Source organism: Saccostrea cucullata, unplaced genomic scaffold, assembly GCF_032062105.1.
Source record: "Saccostrea cucullata isolate Sc308-1 unplaced genomic scaffold, CSIRO_AGI_Scuc_v1 ctg7061, whole genome shotgun sequence".
Taxonomy (NCBI): domain Eukaryota; kingdom Metazoa; phylum Mollusca; class Bivalvia; order Ostreida; family Ostreidae; genus Saccostrea; species Saccostrea cuccullata.
Genome location: NW_026928318.1, coordinates 1 through 16830, shown reverse-complemented (window position 1 = coordinate 16830; position 16830 = coordinate 1). Strand labels below are relative to the sequence as shown.

Below are 16830 nucleotides of genomic sequence, written 5' to 3'. Positions count from 1 at the left end.
GAATTCAGATATTGATTGAATATAAGAAAAAACACAAACAGAATATCATTTTTCAAATTATCATTTATCTAACCAAATGTACATTGTTTTCGCATAATTTATACAATTTACGCATTAAAAAGTCAATAAAAAAAGTTTGACGAATTTATTTTTTTTTAAATTCATACATATTGTACATTTAAGTATACTGATAATAATGATATAAAGAAAAATGGGGGTCATCATATTCATTTAGTAAATAAAACAACATTTGCTAGCACGATGTTAGACGTTTTTCAATGTCAGAGGTTGTAAAATATGCATCAACATAAGAAAAACATACATTTTTTCTTAGATTTTGATTTCAATTACAAAAAAACCCCAATGCAACATATTACATCTGAAATTCCTCTTTAAGGGGTCCTGACCCTCTCCTCTAAATTTCACTATGGAAATTTTAAATTTCTAATATTGATTTTCATGAACACAACAATGACTTTAAAACCAAATACAAAACCTTATACAACGTGGTATAATGCAGGTTACATACAGGGTTTTGTTTTTCTTATTTACAAATTTACATTAGATCTATGATGAATTTGTGAAAAATTTAAAAAAGAAGTTATCCTTCTTAGCAGAGGGATAATGTCCCTTAAATGCTGAAATTAAAAAACTACAGAAATATTATTTACTTTTCTAATTGGTATGGCCATATATACATTCAAATGTTTACAGCTATACAGAGCTTGTAAAACTAAGATGCAAAAAAACTATACATGTACAAATACAGCCAATTAAACGTCTAATGTCTATTGTTACATTCAGCTAAAATTTGTTTTGCCTTACTGTTTGTCTTCAAAATACTTATTTACTTTTTCAAGTAAACATTTTTTTGATGTTACTCGAGGTTTCCCATCGAATTTTTCAGACAAGAGTGTTTTTAAACCACCTCTGGTGTGAGCAAGTTTTAGATGACCTAAGTTTAATCCACTTTCAGCAATCTTTTTACACATTTGCTTTGAAAGTATCTTATCATTGCATAAAACTAACAAGGTGTTTAAGTTTTTATCTACAATTTTGTCAAAAAGGTACTTCTCAACCAAGGTATGCATACTTGAACTGTGGCGTACAAGAACTTCAGTGCACGGTTTTACATGTTGAACAAGTTTTTGAAGAACAAGAACATCATCCTCAGCATTGTGAGCTGCATAGTTTTCATTTAAAAAATATGTAACAAGAAACTCTTGTGAATATTTTTCCAGACCAGGATAAACTTCTCTAAACAGAAGTAGTGTGTCTACTACACCTAATACAACTGGTTCTAAAGCATGAAGAAAATGACAAATTTCAAAATTTCGTAAGACCCTAGGTAAATCAAACCTCAAGAAATTATGTCCTACAAAAATACAAGGCTTTTGATCATCTAACCATGCCAGAAATGATGCCAATGCAAGTTGCAATGAAACGGATGTTACAGGAGTACCATTCAAATGCAAAACATTTCCATGAACAGTCAGTCCAGTGACTTGAGAAGCTGCTGTTGAAATTCGTTGACTAGGTAAGATGTATTTCGAAAACTTGCCATTTTCTGAAACAGCCGCAATCTGAATGATATCACACGTTTTATTAAGAGATGTTGTTTCGATGTCACAATACACAAAGGTATATTTCTTTGGTAATATACATGGAGTGACAGTTGGTACAATGCTTGGAGCAGGTATTTCTTTGACAAACTCGCCGTCAGATTGTGTCAAATCAACAGATGACTGATAAGTTACTCCTTCCCGAATTTGAGAAGCGGAATTCATGGTACTGTTTTTTAATTTTCTTTCAAGTTTTCTTTTTTTGAATTCTCTTGTATTTTCATACGCGAGTCTGCGTTTGCGCGTTTTGTCTTTTTTTTCTGCAAGTTTTTGAAAAACTCGTCCAGGCGAAACACCCACCAGTTCGTTAACTTTGTTGACGTATGTTGAGCCCATGTTTTTCTCTGCTACTGCACAACTAACTCTATTTTGCAAACTAGATGATGAAGAATAGTGCAGTCTTTTGGGGGCTTTTGCAGCAATTGAATTATTGAATGATTCAACATCTCTAGTAGATGCAGCAGGGGAAATCTTGTGAGCATTATTGATAAATGTTTCAAATATAATGTTCAGGTCATTTTTTAATTCATCACCCTGTAGATCTTTTCCAGATGGAAGGGACTTGTGGCGGAACTCTTCAGGATTAGTTTTATAAGTACACCATTTTGAGTCACACTGGTCATGCTCTCCAAAAGCATGTGGCACTATTTGCTTTAGGTTTTTCTTTAATGCTTCTGTATCATTTTTATTTTGTACAATAGCGTAAGAGAAGCATTTTTGAAAATACTTGACACAATTGTTGTTGAAATTCTTGTGTTTCTTTTGTAGTTGGTATAAACTGTTACCAAGATGCTTTTTAGTGTGACTAATGTCACTCCATTTGATCACCGGATGTGGAATTTCTTCATTGATTCGTGTCATTGTTGTGCAGTCGTCATCCATAACTAACACTGATACTTCAACATTTTCTTTTTCAATTTTGTTCACTAATTCAACTGCAACGTTACTCTCCATTGCTTTTGACGAGCCCTCCCAATTTTTACAGCACTTATGTTCTGGAGGAGTTTTCCCCATATTTGTATGAAAGGAACATTTGCGACAATCCTTTGATCGAACACCAAAGCCACATATTTTCCCGGACTTGTTGCCGATTAATGTTCCCACTCCAGATTTACTGTTATAGGCCCTTCCTGACCCACGCTTCTGCCATCCCATGTCGTACTTAAACTCCCCAGAGCTGCGAGCCTGCTGACCGTCATTGGATTCATTTACACTGGAAACAAGAAAACTCATTTTAAGACTCGTAAGAAATAATGTATACCGGTATATATTTTATAGCAAAAGTATAAGAGTGAGTCATCAATTATTCATAACAGCACTTCCTTTTTTTTTATAAATTGTGCTTATCCTAGCTCACTTTAGCATGTAATCAAATCTGGCCTAAGGGTTATATATAAACCAGCCCCAATTTGGACCTATCAGTGTGAAGTTGATCTTTGACCTACAGAACTTGAAACAGTATGGAAACCTGTCATTTCAGTGTGTTATAGAGGATGGAGATGATGGACACTTTGGCATAACATGATCTTTTGGGTATATAAAAACCATATAGCATGTACCTTCTTGCTGATACATTGCCCTGTATTTCCTCCAATAAGGCCTCACTGCATGACTGCTGGGCAACAGATTGGATATGTGGCTCCACTTCACACTCACGGGCTTTCATAGTTCTATGGTGCATACCCTCTATCTCTATGGAAGACATAAAGTTGGTGACCTGTGTGTGCCCGGATCCACTATGAAGCATACCTGTATAATAATTTAAGGTCACTTTATATATATCTAATCGTATGTCAGTCTAATAACAACACATATGAAGAATGTTAAAAAATCAAAAACAACAAATTACTGGTAGAAATTATGGCTGATAATGATATAAAGGAATATTAAAGTTTTCTTATGATAGGAAAGCAATTACATATTTTCAAATCAAACAATTAAATTCAATATAGCTTTTAAATAATTGTTTCTATCAAAGCTACATTTATAAAAGTGATAAAAGAGTCATTATTCTAATCTAGTAGGCAAGCTGTTAGAAATATATCAATGAAATATAGGTTTTACATGTAGCACAGAAGGAGTGCAAAGGGTTACAAAATTGTTAGTACCAAGCACCACAAAAGGAGGGTATAAAGCGTGACATTCTTGTCTAAGTAGCTATTACCCAGTATACCGGTAATTTTACAACAGATAGATGTATGGTTAGCACTACTATAAATAGTGGTAGAACTACTACAAGCTTACGGTTTTACTTACTTCAGCTGCAATAAGGTACATACAAGAAAAAGGTAAAACAGAATAATAAATAAACAAGTAAATTCTTCTTAGCAAGATAAAGTTTGCCCATATTTTCAGTTGCTAATCATGACAGTGCCCCACCCTCTACTATAATGATCAATTGTTGCTAAATGTCTGTCAATCAACGTATTCAATTTTATCACATAAAATTTTTATTGTTATTTTTATATTTAAATATTGACTATAATGGTATATAAACTATCAATACCTAAAGCTGCCTTTGTGTTTATGTCAAACACAGCAGGTCCGCGTTTATTAACTCTGTGTGACTTGCCAGTTGTTACTTCATTCAGAACACCGCACTCACAGGTAATAGTCAGGTTTGAAGCAAACCCTTGACGCCTTTCATTTACGATGTTATTTAAAGTCAGTGTGTGCCCACAATCCCAACAGTTCATTTGTTTCGCCATATGATCCAACTCAACGATTCGCCTCCCTTTTCTCCATGATTCATCATTCGATTCACATGTGTGCCCTTCTGTTTGTGCAACATTTTGAGTCCTGAAAGTAAACAACAACCTAGTCTTAGTAATAAAATTTATAAATTTATAAATCAATATTTGTATAAATACCCAAGTTGTGTTTTGTTTACTGCTGAATATCAAAAACATAAGCTTTATATTTAGTCTGCAAGTTCGACCCAGATGCAAATTTTGAACCAGGTCTGCGAATTACTGTGATTAGTAATCTAATTCACATACTGTCAAATGTCAATAGCTACTCAATAGCCTCATTTTGTAAGACAAAAGATCAAATGCATCACTGTTGCTGATAAAAACGCTGATAAAGTAATCGATATGAAAGGACAAAAAATGTGTAATTATTATATCAATGTATACTTACACAGTAGCCTCACGTATCTTCATCATGTTTAATCTTCTATTCATTGTACCCTTTTTCACAAATCTCCCCCCAACTCGATCGCGATCAGTCATTTTCAACATGTTTCGACCGCTTGACAGACGATGTCAGATCTCTACGGCGCCATCTTTGTGTGTCCTGGTAAAATGAGGCACCTTTTTACAACCGGGCACATTTTATTTTTTTTCAAATTTCTTACAAAATACCTATATAATTGAACTGAAATTTTCAGATAAATTAAAATTTTATTATCTTATTCTTTTTTTATAAAAACAAAGAAAATGATATGCCTTTCATAAATTATAATTGTCCTTTGGCCCGGCCAGCATTTGCCACCTGATTTTACCAACATTCCTTCCCATTTTACCAGACTCCTTCGATTGAAGAGCTTCGATTGCGCAGAAAGATGCGCACAAAAAACTCCCGCAAACGTCTTTAACATACGGCAACCCAGATACCTGGGAACACGATGATGCTGATCGCGTCCAATCATTTCTGGTCGAAGAAGACACTGCTTTGAAACGTGTTTTTGACGAAAATAACTCAAATGCGAATGATATTTTGAATGTTCTTAGCTTGATAAAATCTACTGATCGCTCCTCTGAAATAGAAGTGAAGCAAGATGATATCACATGGCAAACTTTAGAAGATGAGTATGTAGCCACTATGCCGTTAAGGGGCATAGGCACAGTGCAGTGGACAAAAAGCACACGAATTGGAGAAGACAAAAAAGAAGAAAATTATTTAAAAGCAAGCGAACATGCAGAAATTATATCAACACTTTTGGATAACGAAGAATTGATTGACTTAAAAAGAGAAGAGAACATTTTCACAGATTTAACATCTCCACAAGAATTTGTTTTTAAAAAAGAGAAAGATAAAACAGGATCTACAATAATTCGTGTAAAACAAGGTAATTCTCCATTCTATCCACTGTTGAAGACCTCGGTAGGAATACTAGAAGCTAAACAGGTTTCTCTACTTCTTGCACACAAACACATCCAAACTCTTTGCTTAGAGGAGCCAGACAGGGGAATGCATCCACAGATGATTGAGCGTTTAAAAAGAGTCTTATATGAAGAAGGTTTTCACAAAACTATAATTGTTGCGTCACATAGTCCATATTTTATTGATACCTTATCCGTAAGAAACACATATTTTCTTCCGAAAAAAATCAGAGGAAAACGAAAACCAGTACGTTTGTGGCGTGAAAAGGTTACCAATTAATAGCGAACTTTCCAAAGTTCACGCCATTGAAACATTTAGGACCCTTTTGTTTGGAACGAAAATTTTATTGGTCGAAGGCCCAACTGACCGAGAAATTGTGCAAATTCTCTTTGACAAGTTACGCCAAAAGAACGACAGTCCAACGGTTTCAAGAGAAATTCTGGAAATAACAAGTTATCAAATTATCCCTGTTCATGGGTGTGAAAACGCCGCAAAATTTCGGAACTTTTGTCAATCAATTAATCTTCTTTGTGTAGCATTACTGGATCGTGATAAGCATGTGGAAATAAATGGAAATACTGTGGAAAAATTTAAAGGTATTGCTGACTTGGAAAGTGTTGGTGCCAAAAAAAGAGAAGAATATAAAAATAACGAGAAATTTAAAAAAAGCGAGGAATTCAAAAGAAGGTTTGTGGGAGAAGACGTGTCTTGTTTTCTCGAAAGTGGATTTGATGACTTTTCAGAATATTTAAAGAGTTATTATAATACATTCATTTGGAAATTTGGCGATTTAGAAGAAACACTACGGAGTTCAGAACCAATGAAAAGCTACATCAGTGATAAACTTCTTAAAGGTAGAAGTAACGATTCACTAAAGAAAAAAATAAAAGGGGAGCTTGATCGAAAAGAAGTTGATGACTTTAGCAAATTCCTTATAGAAATCCCTGAAATGAAAAGATTTGTTAGTTATTTGAAAAATAATTAGACAAATGTAATCAACAAATCTTGAAGTGTATGATTTGTTTTAATTTAGATTCTACAACAGTTACTATCTAATGTATATATTAGAATATTCCTAATTTTTATATATATGTCATGTTGAAATTTGGGGTGTTGACAATAATACCTGTAAAATATGACCAAGTCGTTGAAATAAAATGTACATCTTTTATTTTCGAAGTGTCCAGCAAAAGTGACGCGCTGGGCTTCGACTCAAAAAAATCACTTTGTCAAGGTAAGGCACATACAGGGTAAAATGTAAACATATCAAAGGCGAACACAATTATTTACCTGTCGGGGGCCTCGCACCCGAAAGATAGAAAAATACCAATCTTAATAAAGAACTCTTAATCCGATGGACTGACACTAATTGAGTGAAGTAGACTTCAAAAGATATTCTTAATCAAATTGCGTGGCTTTGCGTAAATGTTATTTGTCAGTAAATAAATCAGAATTTCACATCGCCAGAAAATGTGTGAATATGTACAAAACTTCTTAACTTATGGCTTTAAGCTAGTCAAAATGTTACTTATTTTTCGAAGATAAAAGCATGTTGAAAATGACACATGTTCTTAAAAATCTCGAATGAAATTAATTATTTTATGAAATAAAATGTATGAATTAATTTATTAAAGTCAAAACTCAATTTATTATAAAATACATCAGAGGGTCAATTTGACCTGATGATAAATCCCTCCTGGTTCAAAAATCTTTGTCCCCAAAGATACAAAAATGTTAAAAATTGGTGAAAAACTTCAAAAAGAAAAAAAAAATCTAAGGAATATAACTACTGAAGCTATGCGACTAAAAAAATCTACTGAGTATTGCATAAGAAAAACATTATGCATGAAAAATCACAAAATATCAGAACAAAATTCAATGCATTTCATTGTACAAAGGCAAAAAATTATGTACACAGTATATATACCAGAAAAATGTATGGTATAAAGCTCAAAATTGTCACACAGTAATTGTAAATTGTTTCAAGGTGACAATAAAAATCATGAAAAAGTACATAAGTATAAACAAAATCAATAATGCTTTCACACACTTTTCATACAAGGCAAGCTTGGTATCCCAGATTAATCAAGGTAAAATTTTACTGGAGAAGCCTAAAATACTGATGATGGGACAACAAGAAATAAGCTGTATAGGGTTGTTTTAACAAATTGCGAAGTCTGTAAGCCTTGAGTGGTGTAATGCATATGTTTGTTGGTATGTTGATTCGTTTCTTTGTGTGTATGTTTTCAATAATGAAATCTGGTGCTTCAATAGAAAGGTTTGCCCAAATTAGGTATGTTCTTTGAATGACAATGTTGTGTATGTCTTGTGGAGGCTGAATGTTCCAGTTATCAGGACAAAGCGGGAGTGTTAAAAGTGGGATAAGCATGCAGTGAGGTCCATTAGTGATTTCCATGTGAATTGTAGTTTTGTGTGTTCTTTTGAATTTGCGCCATAGCTTATGTGCATAGAAGCAAATAAGTTATGTGGTGAAAACCGAGAGTGTTATGTATGGCCATGGTGTTTGGAATGAGGTGTAAATATGTTGAAGTATAGGTGTTGGTTCAGTGTCGGGTTCATTAGTATAGTAAGATAGGAGGTTAGGGTGTGGAGTTGGAAAGGCTTTAGTGGGGTTTGGAATGTGAGTTACAGCAAGGATGGTTGTTAGTTTTCTAATTTTGAAAAATGACCATATGCAGTAAATCATGCAAAGTGCAGTTAATGCAAAAGCAACAATAGCAATAGTACCACTAGTGTCGGGAAAAGAGTCAACAGCAAAGTCAATTTGACCATCTATCATAGATTCTGCCAAAGATTGGAACACAATTTCATCTTTCTTAGCCAAATTTGCCATTTTCTTGAGACTTAAATGATGTTTACGATCTGCAGCCAGAAATTGAGAAAATGAATGGTTAAAAATTTTGAATTTTGGAACTTTTAGGTCTAAATATTGTTAAAAAGTTGTGTCTCCAAATATGGTAGAATGAAATTCAGGGTCAAAGAATTCTTGGATAAGTGCAAGGTTAACAGGGTGCAATACTGTTATTGAGTCAGAGTTGTTATTACATTGACCAATCCTTGGGGGTAAAAAGAGGTCTCCTGAAGTAACCGAACACAGACATGGCAACTGCATGACACAAAATGGACAACCTTTGATTATCCGTTGACCAGATTTGCAATCAAGAGCAATCATTGAAGTTTGATAGAAAAGAGTGTTAGAAGGAGATAACTCAATAATTGAATGCCTAATTTTGTTTTGAAAGAACCGAAAGTCACACAAATCATGTACAAAAGATTTTTGGTTGTAGAATAAAGCTGACATACAGGTTGGTGATGCAGAAGAGGTAAGTGCAATGTGAAAAGGACAAAATTTGATTGATGTACCAATGCAATTAGAAATTTGGTCAGATGTAACAGTTGTGAAGTGTTGATTGTCATGTGTGTGTGCAAAGTATGTGGGAACATCTGCAAGCTGTGTTGCGTGTGAAGTTGACGAGTTGATGGGTACAGGAAATGAATAGACTGTGTACAACAAAAGTGGTTGTTTGAAGGGTGAGATGGGAATTTTCAAGGTCAAAAACAATGTTGAGTGTGTCCTTGCATACAAAAAGTCACCATATGAAAAATAATACAAAGGATTTTTATGAATAATATGAAATTGGGGGTATTTCTGGTCAATAATACCTTGAACTTGGTTGAGTGAAGATTTAATAACATGAGGTGTTATCAAAAATGGGGACAATTTTCCTTTAATCAACTCATGAATGCTAATTTTGAGGTGTTCTAGGGCAAGGTTTAAGGTGGCTGAGGCATTAGTTTGCTTCAAGATCAACTGTTCTAATAAAACAAACTCACGTTCAACTGAATCAACTGTGCGATGAAGTAGGTCAGTTAGAGCTAAAGAATCATTATGATTTTTCTCAATTGCATTCATAACATTATTGAATCGTTCATCAACCGTGGAAATGAATGAAGACAAGTGTTTTTCCTGAACAGCCATTGCTTTAGCGATTTTGACGTTGTTGCGATTAAGGACTTGCATATGACGCTGTAAAGTGGCAATGTCATCAGATGTAGCAGTGCCAAAGAGTGACTTAGAGATTTGTCCAACAAAATCAAACAGACCACGCTTGGATCGAGATGAGCCAACAAAAGGTTGTGGACGTTGAATACGGCTCTGTGGGAGTAGAGTGTGAATCCCGTGAACCGTCGAGTTAACACTTGCCATGGTTTGGGTCCGCAATGTGTTTAGGGTTTTGATGATGTATTTTCCATACTTGCACTGTGGGGCGTTGTTACAGTAGAGCTCTCGGTGTAAGTACACTTTCTTGGGAAGAGGTATTTCGAAGGTATGTGACCAATACTCCTGTCCTAGATAGAGCTGCTGATGTTGTTCAAACAGAACACCATAATTTAACCGCTGTATAATGGTCGCATTACTGGTAGACACAAGGCCAAGAAGGGAAACAAGACATATGATGAGGAAATTGGTCGGAAGTCCTGGGGTACCTAAGGAAGGAAGTGAGAAAGATCAGGGCAATGGTCATGAATACACTGTTAATATCAAATAAAGCCAAAATAACAATAAACAACATTTGAGCAATATGTGAAAACATTAACAATGAACATAACGAGTGGCTCAGGGAGCAATGATAGAAATAAGAATGTAGGAAAGAGTAGGTACAGAGTAAGAATTAGACCATATCATTTATCTACTTGAAGCAAGTCAGTTTTGTTTTCTTCTTGCGGGCTGAGCCGGTTTGTGTTTTGGTAATGTGAAACTCGCGAACCAAAGAAGGAGGAAGAGTTTCCTCAGGTTCCCATGTGCGTTCGCTGTATCCTAGCCATTTGACTCGGAAATGTTTCTTGCCGTTGACAAACTTGTAGCGTAGTAGTTTTTCAACATAGTAAGTCTTATTGGAGACGTCCTCTGTGGCTTGTTGAGAGGGGTCCGACGAGTTCTGAGGTGGGGCTGATGACAAATCCAAAGTTGGATTGGCGTTTGACTGAGAGTGAGACAAAGTTGGCTCAGGTTGATTAGGATCTTGTACATCAGGATCATCGTCTGGAGGTAGATGAGTGTCGTCAATGGGTTCATCTGGATTCGGTGGGTCTAAGCTAGGACGATGATCTGGAATGTTGTACGATTTCAATCTGTTCACATGAATGAAGGACTTCAGTTCCTTATTGTTTGAGAATCTCCGTAATTTATACGTGTTGTTTGGTCCAATTCTTGTCACATAGAACGGACCATCCCATGGATTGTGTAACTTTGGTGACAATCCTTGTGGAACTTTTGTAGAGTGAAGTAACACAAATTGTCCTACACGGAATTCTTGTAATTTGGACTTCTTGTCATATTGCTGTTTTTGTTTGTCTTGAGCTTTCTTGATGTTCTTTTTGGCGATGTTTCTTACAATCTGAAGATGTGACATGAGATCATTCATATGAGTTTTCGCATCTTTACATAGGCCTTGTTTAGGTATCAAAGAAGTGTCGAATGGTAAGTTCATTTCTTTTCCAAATACAAGATGGTATGGTGATAAGTCTGATGCTTGAGTTGATGGGCTCATTCGTAAAGCCATCATAACGCCAGGTAGAAGTTTGTTCCAGTTTGATTGGTCTGGGTTGATGCAGGTACGCAAGCACTGGGCAATAGTACTATTCATCCTCTCACATGTTGAATTTGTTTGTGGATGGTAGGCACTGGTGAAATGTCTTGTTACTTGAAAAATTTCACATACAGCTGTTACGAGTTTGCTTAGGAAGTTTTGACCTCTATCACTGACGATATGACACGGAGTGCTCCATATCTAGAGAAGATTTCCACAAAAAGTATATCAGCTATTTCTTTAAATTCTTGGATTTTCAGTGGAAATGCTTCTGGATATTTATTGAAGGAATCTACAATCAGCAGTATATACTTGTTTCCTTCTTTGGTAGTAGGTAGCGGTCCTAAGATGTCCATATGCAAAAAGTGTCCTCTACTGGCATATTTACAAGAGGAGCTCTAGGATGGTTTGTTTGTTTCTTGGCGTGTTGACATGCGTCACAGGAGCGGATATAGTCAGCAACTTTCTGATACATCTTTGGCCAGTAGTACTTCAGTTGAATTGCCCTATATGTTCTGTCCAGACCAAGATGTGCACCACCAGCAAGACTGTAATGGTAGGAACATAACACATCTTCTCGTAGACAACGTGGTACTGCTAACTGTTTAAGAATTGGTTGGCACTGGTCAATTTTCTTTGATCTGGGTTGGTAAAAATGATAGAGGGTGTCGTCTAAGAAGATGTATTTGTTGCTTTCTGAAATGAGTTTGTCGCGCTCTTGCTTTAAAGATGACACAGTTCTATTTGTGAAGTAGGAATGTAGAGGTCTAAAATCTGGGCACTGACTTTGAAGATGACGAATTTCATAAGGTTTGTCGACAAGACATACTGTGGGTTGAGCAACCTGTGATACTGACTGTAAAGGTACTTGACTGTCTTCATGTTTGTAGAAGAAGGTAACCTGATTATGTTCCTCTGACGTTGATAATGTGGAGACTGTGTTGGTGCTGGGTATGGCATCTTCTGGTTCTAAAGAAGCTTGAAATTGCTGTGGGTATGTTCTCCTAGACAGAGCATCTGCTACACCATTTTTCTTGCCTTTCTTGTGTATCACGTTGAAGTTGTATCCCTGCAGAAGGATGGACCATCGAGCTAGTCGACCTGTATCGTGCTTGACGGTTTGTAGCCATTTCAGAGCTGAATGGTCTGTATACACAGTGAATGGTTTTCCAGCGAGGTAAACATGGTACTTCTTAATACCTTCAATAATGGCTAAACACTCTCGTTCTGATATAGTGTAGTTCCTCTCATGTTTGTTGAGGGATCGTCCACCAAATGCTAAGACACGCTCCTTTCCATTGTCGTCTAGCTGTCCTAAGATAAATCCTAGTGCTGTACCAGATGCATCGGTAGTAAGAATAAATGGTTTGGAGTTGTCTGGATATGCAAGGACTGGTGGTGATGTGAGGGCTGTCTTCAGTTGATCGAAAGCCATTTGACATTCATCACACCATTTGAATTTGTTGTCTTTTCTAAGGAGAGGTGTTAATGGTCCTATGATGGTACTGTAGTCATGAATGAATTTTCGGTAGTAGTTACATAGGCCAAGAAAAGATCTGACATCTTTAGTACATTTTGGTATTGGAAATGATCTAACAGCATCTGTTTTAGAGACGTCAACTTGAACTCCATGTTTGGTGATGACATGACCAAGGTATTGAACTTGTTTTTGAGCAAATGAGCATTTGGATGGTTTTAAAGTAAGATCTGCAGAACTAAGGCGAGAAAAGATTTGGTCCAAATGTTGCATGTATTGCTCAAAGGAGCCAGAGAAAACCTGAATATCATCCACATAGACAAGACAAGTTTTCCAACTGAGACCCCTAAGAACTTGGGTCATAAGAGCCTGAAAGCTAGCCGGGGCATTGACAAGTCCAAAGGGCATAGGTTTCCACTGATACACTCCAGTAGGAGTAACGAATGCAGATTTGTGGGCTGTTTCAGGGTCCATAGGTATTTGCCAGAAGCTAAGTCTAAAGTGGAGAAGATTTGAGCCTTAGAAATGCCAATAGTGTCAAAAACATCTTCTAACCGAGGTAGAGGAAATGTGTATTGTTTAGTGACAGCGTTCAGTTTTCCATAGTCAACTGCAAAACGGAGTTGGCCATTTTTCTTTTTCACCATGACTAAAGGGCTTTGCCACATAGATGTTGACTCTTCAATGATATTGGCCTGTAACATTTCTTCTAGTTGTTTGTTCATCTCTGCGTTTACTTCTGGGGACTGTTCGTAAAATTGTTGACGCACAGGGTAAGCTTCACCAGTTTCTATACGATGAGATTGTAGAGCACAATTGCCTAATTCTGATAATTCTGTAGCAAAAACAGATCTGTGTTTGTGTAGAAAAGCAAGAAAGATGTGTTTTTGTGTGAGAGTTAGATCAGAGTCAGATAGATCAAAATCAATAGGACTCACTGAGGATGGTTTGTCAGAGTGTATATCAGATGACGTAGAGTTGTCTAGAGATAGAACAGTATCAGGGTTGACTAATGATGCAGAAGCAATGCATGTACTTGCAGACAGAGTTACCGGGTTGTTTGTAGGATTGATAACTTGCACAAAGTGAACATCATTGTTAAGGGTATCAACCAAGCATTTGGCTCCTGCCAAACCTAATTCAGGGAGATGTTGTGATGGTTCCAATAAGACATGCGTACCATTCAATGAAGTTGAAATGAAGACTTCAATTGCCATGACAGAAGCAGGATTGACAGTGACTGACCTAGAAACTCTAGCAAGGCCTGAATTAATGTCAATTGCAAAGACTTGATTGGAAACAGGGTCCCTAAGAGAAAGGGTATTTTGTGCAACACTAAGAACAGCATCATTTTCTCTGAGAAAATCTAAACCCAAAATAAGAGGTTGATGAAATTTTTCAAATATTTGGAAATCCTGTTTGAACACAAAGCCATCAAAAGAAACTGGTAAGGACACAACACCAAGACTACAGTGAACTTCGCCACCTGCGGCGACAGCATCAGTTGCATTTGCTGATCGGATTGTGCTCTTGTCTATATGTAACCTAGAAACAAGGGATGCTGATATGCAAGAAATAGATGCACCTGTATCAACCAATGCACGTATGGGGGTGCCATAAATATCTACACTAACACTATTTTTCATGATAGGCATAATCAAGTTAACAGAGCTGTGTGTTTTCTTACCCCTATTTGATTTGGTCTTGTTAGCAGAGGTTGATGGGGAGATTGAGGTTTTGGGCTTGTTAGTTTGACAGCGAATGTTAGTTGATTCATGCCTAGAATGAGCTGTTAGTGAGGATGCACTGTTACTGTTAGTTTGGTGCCTATCCTTAACAAGGATAGGCGCGTTTCCCTAGCATGTTTGATTGTTTGTTGGGTTTTGTGGGTGAGTGGTGCCAGAGAAGTGTGGTCTTGTTTTTGGTGACTGACAGACAGACGCAAAGTGACGCATTTTACCACAATTAAAACATTGTACATTATAAGCAGGACAATTAAATCTGGGATAGCAAGACTTACCGCATCCCTTGCATCCTCTACCCATTCTTTGACCATTCTGTCTCATTGGTGCTGTCTGCATCTGCTGCATTGGTGGATGCTGATGGAAATTTTGAGGCGGCACAGCATAAGTGGGATTGGTCCACGCATCGTTAGGCACAGAGGGCACAAAGTTCACAGTGGGCTGAAATTGCGGATTAGCTTGAACTTGTTGAAATTGTCCAAATGTTTGTTTTTTGTTTTTCCATCCACTTTTCTTTTGTGTCTGTGGGATGTTTGGTACCAAGGCATTGATTTCTTCCTTGAGTGACTCTTTCAACTGAGCGGCGAGGGCGATTAGATTCAGACTGTTGTCATTTTCTGTCCTGCACTCAATCTGTGCATTTGCCAGGGAAACTGCATAACGCAACTGTTGGAAAGTCTTTGGTTCTTTTGAAAGAACCTTTTCTTTAATTTGTTTCTCGAGTCCCTGAAAAACAAACTTAACTTTATATATCTCAGGCAGGTCGTGTCCTAAGGCCGTTTTCTCTGCTCTTGAGAGATAGGTGTCTGTAGATTCTCCATGTTGTTGTTTAATGGAGAGTAAGGAAAAATTTGTCTCCTGAGGTGCAAATCTGCTTTTCAGGCAGTCCTTAAAGTCTTTAAGGTTGGTTCGTTGTTGGGTCGTCAGTGTTTGTAGCCAGGTCTCTGCTTGACCTTCAAGGCTGCACCCAATGGCTAATAGTGCTTCATTGTCTGTCACCTTGTGAAATTTTTGCCAGCTGTCTAAATTTGACAGCCACACATGAACATTTTCACTTCCACTGAATTTCTTAAGCTTTAAATTAATTCCTGTGGCCATTTTGTTCTGGATATTATTTACACTTTCACTTAAATTTGTAGTATTGTCTGTGATGTTTTCAGTGTCACTTTCGGTGTGAACGTGGCTAGTGTTTTGAGTTGAGCTTTCACTGAGTCCAGTGTTTGATGCTGTGGCTTCAGTAGCAGCACTGTCCGTTGTTTCTTCTATTGTTTCTATATCGCTGGTTTTGTTAGATTCTGTATTTATACTTTGGTTGACCAGTTGTTCGGCGCTGCTCATTGGATAATTGGTTTCTTGACCAGTGCTGGGTGGTTCGGGATTAGATACACTGTTTTCCGAAGGAGTTTGGTCTTTGGTTTGTCTGTCTCGCAGGTAGTACATATCATTTACTGGTCTGCTCTTCATTAGGAACTTTGGGAATTCATCCACCAACTTGTCATGTTGAATTTTGGGGTGTTGATGATAATACCTGTAAAATATGACCAAGTCGTTGAAATAAAATATACGTCTTTTATTTTCGAAGTGTCCAGCAAAAGTGACGCGCTGGGCTTCGATTCAAAATATCACTTGGTCAAAGTTAGGCACATACAGGGTAAAATGTAAAAGATATTCTTAATCAAATTGCGTGGCTTTGCGTAAATGTTATTTGTCAGTAAATAAATCAGAATTTCACATCGCCAGAAAATGTGTGAATATGTACAATTACAAAACTTTTTAACTTTATGGCTTTAAGCTAGTCAAAGTGTTACTTGTTTTTCTAAGATAAAAGAATGCTGAAAATGACACATGTTCTTAAAAATCTTGAATGAAATTAATTATTTTATGAAATAAAATGTATGAATTTATTTATAAAAGTCAAAACTCAATTTATTATAAAATATATCAGAGGGTCAATTTGACCTGATGATAAATATTATCACCGAGCAAATTAACATTTTTTAAATATAATAACTTTTAAATATTTTATACATAATGTGGACTTTTATCAGTGAAATTCTTTATCTATTTTTACTGTGCTAATATTGAATTATGTTTTATTTTCTCTTTCCCTTTGAAGCCGGATTAAGACAGTCTAATTGACACTCGGTGACTCTGCCAAAAGAATTTATTCATTAGGTGTTAATGCCTCGGGATTCGTTAATCCTGTATCAATAACTTTATTTGTACCTGTATCAATAACTTTATTTGTACCTGTATCAATAACTTTATTT

At 36.4% G+C, this 16830-nt stretch overlaps 3 protein-coding genes across 3 annotated transcripts; 1 reads left to right on the top strand and 2 right to left on the bottom strand.

Annotated features, from left to right (window-relative positions):
• Positions 1–1462: 1462 nt before the first annotated feature.
• On the bottom strand, positions 1463–5217 carry LOC134277193 (uncharacterized; the record flags this gene model as incomplete). The annotated part of the gene is made up of 4 exons (XM_062759520.1): positions 4764–5217; positions 4129–4421; positions 3182–3371; positions 1463–2835 (listed from the first exon to the last, which is right to left on the bottom strand). Coding segments are annotated over exons 1-4 (1957 nt in total), but the record flags the coding sequence as incomplete, so codon positions are not given.
• A 2-nt stretch (positions 5218–5219) lies between these two features.
• LOC134277196 (uncharacterized) lies at positions 5220–6062 on the top strand. Its single transcript, XM_062759522.1, has one exon. It carries the CDS (start codon positions 5448–5450, stop codon positions 6006–6008), a length of 561 nt encoding a protein of 186 aa, XP_062615506.1. The 5' UTR covers positions 5220–5447; the 3' UTR covers positions 6009–6062.
• Positions 6063–14384: 8322 nt separating this feature from the next.
• LOC134277195 (uncharacterized) lies at positions 14385–16180 on the bottom strand. The gene has a single exon (XM_062759521.1). It carries the CDS (start codon positions 16022–16024, stop codon positions 14675–14677), a length of 1350 nt encoding a protein of 449 aa, XP_062615505.1. The 5' UTR covers positions 16025–16180; the 3' UTR covers positions 14385–14674.
• Positions 16181–16830: the final 650 nt, after the last annotated feature.

Coding starts and splice junctions, on each gene's coding strand:
- LOC134277195 (XM_062759521.1), bottom strand. CDS start 16,024: ATGAAGAGCAGACCAGTAAATGATATGTACTACCTGCGAGACAGACAA.
- LOC134277196 (XM_062759522.1), top strand. CDS start 5,448: ATGCCGTTAAGGGGCATAGGCACAGTGCAGTGGACAAAAAGCACACGA.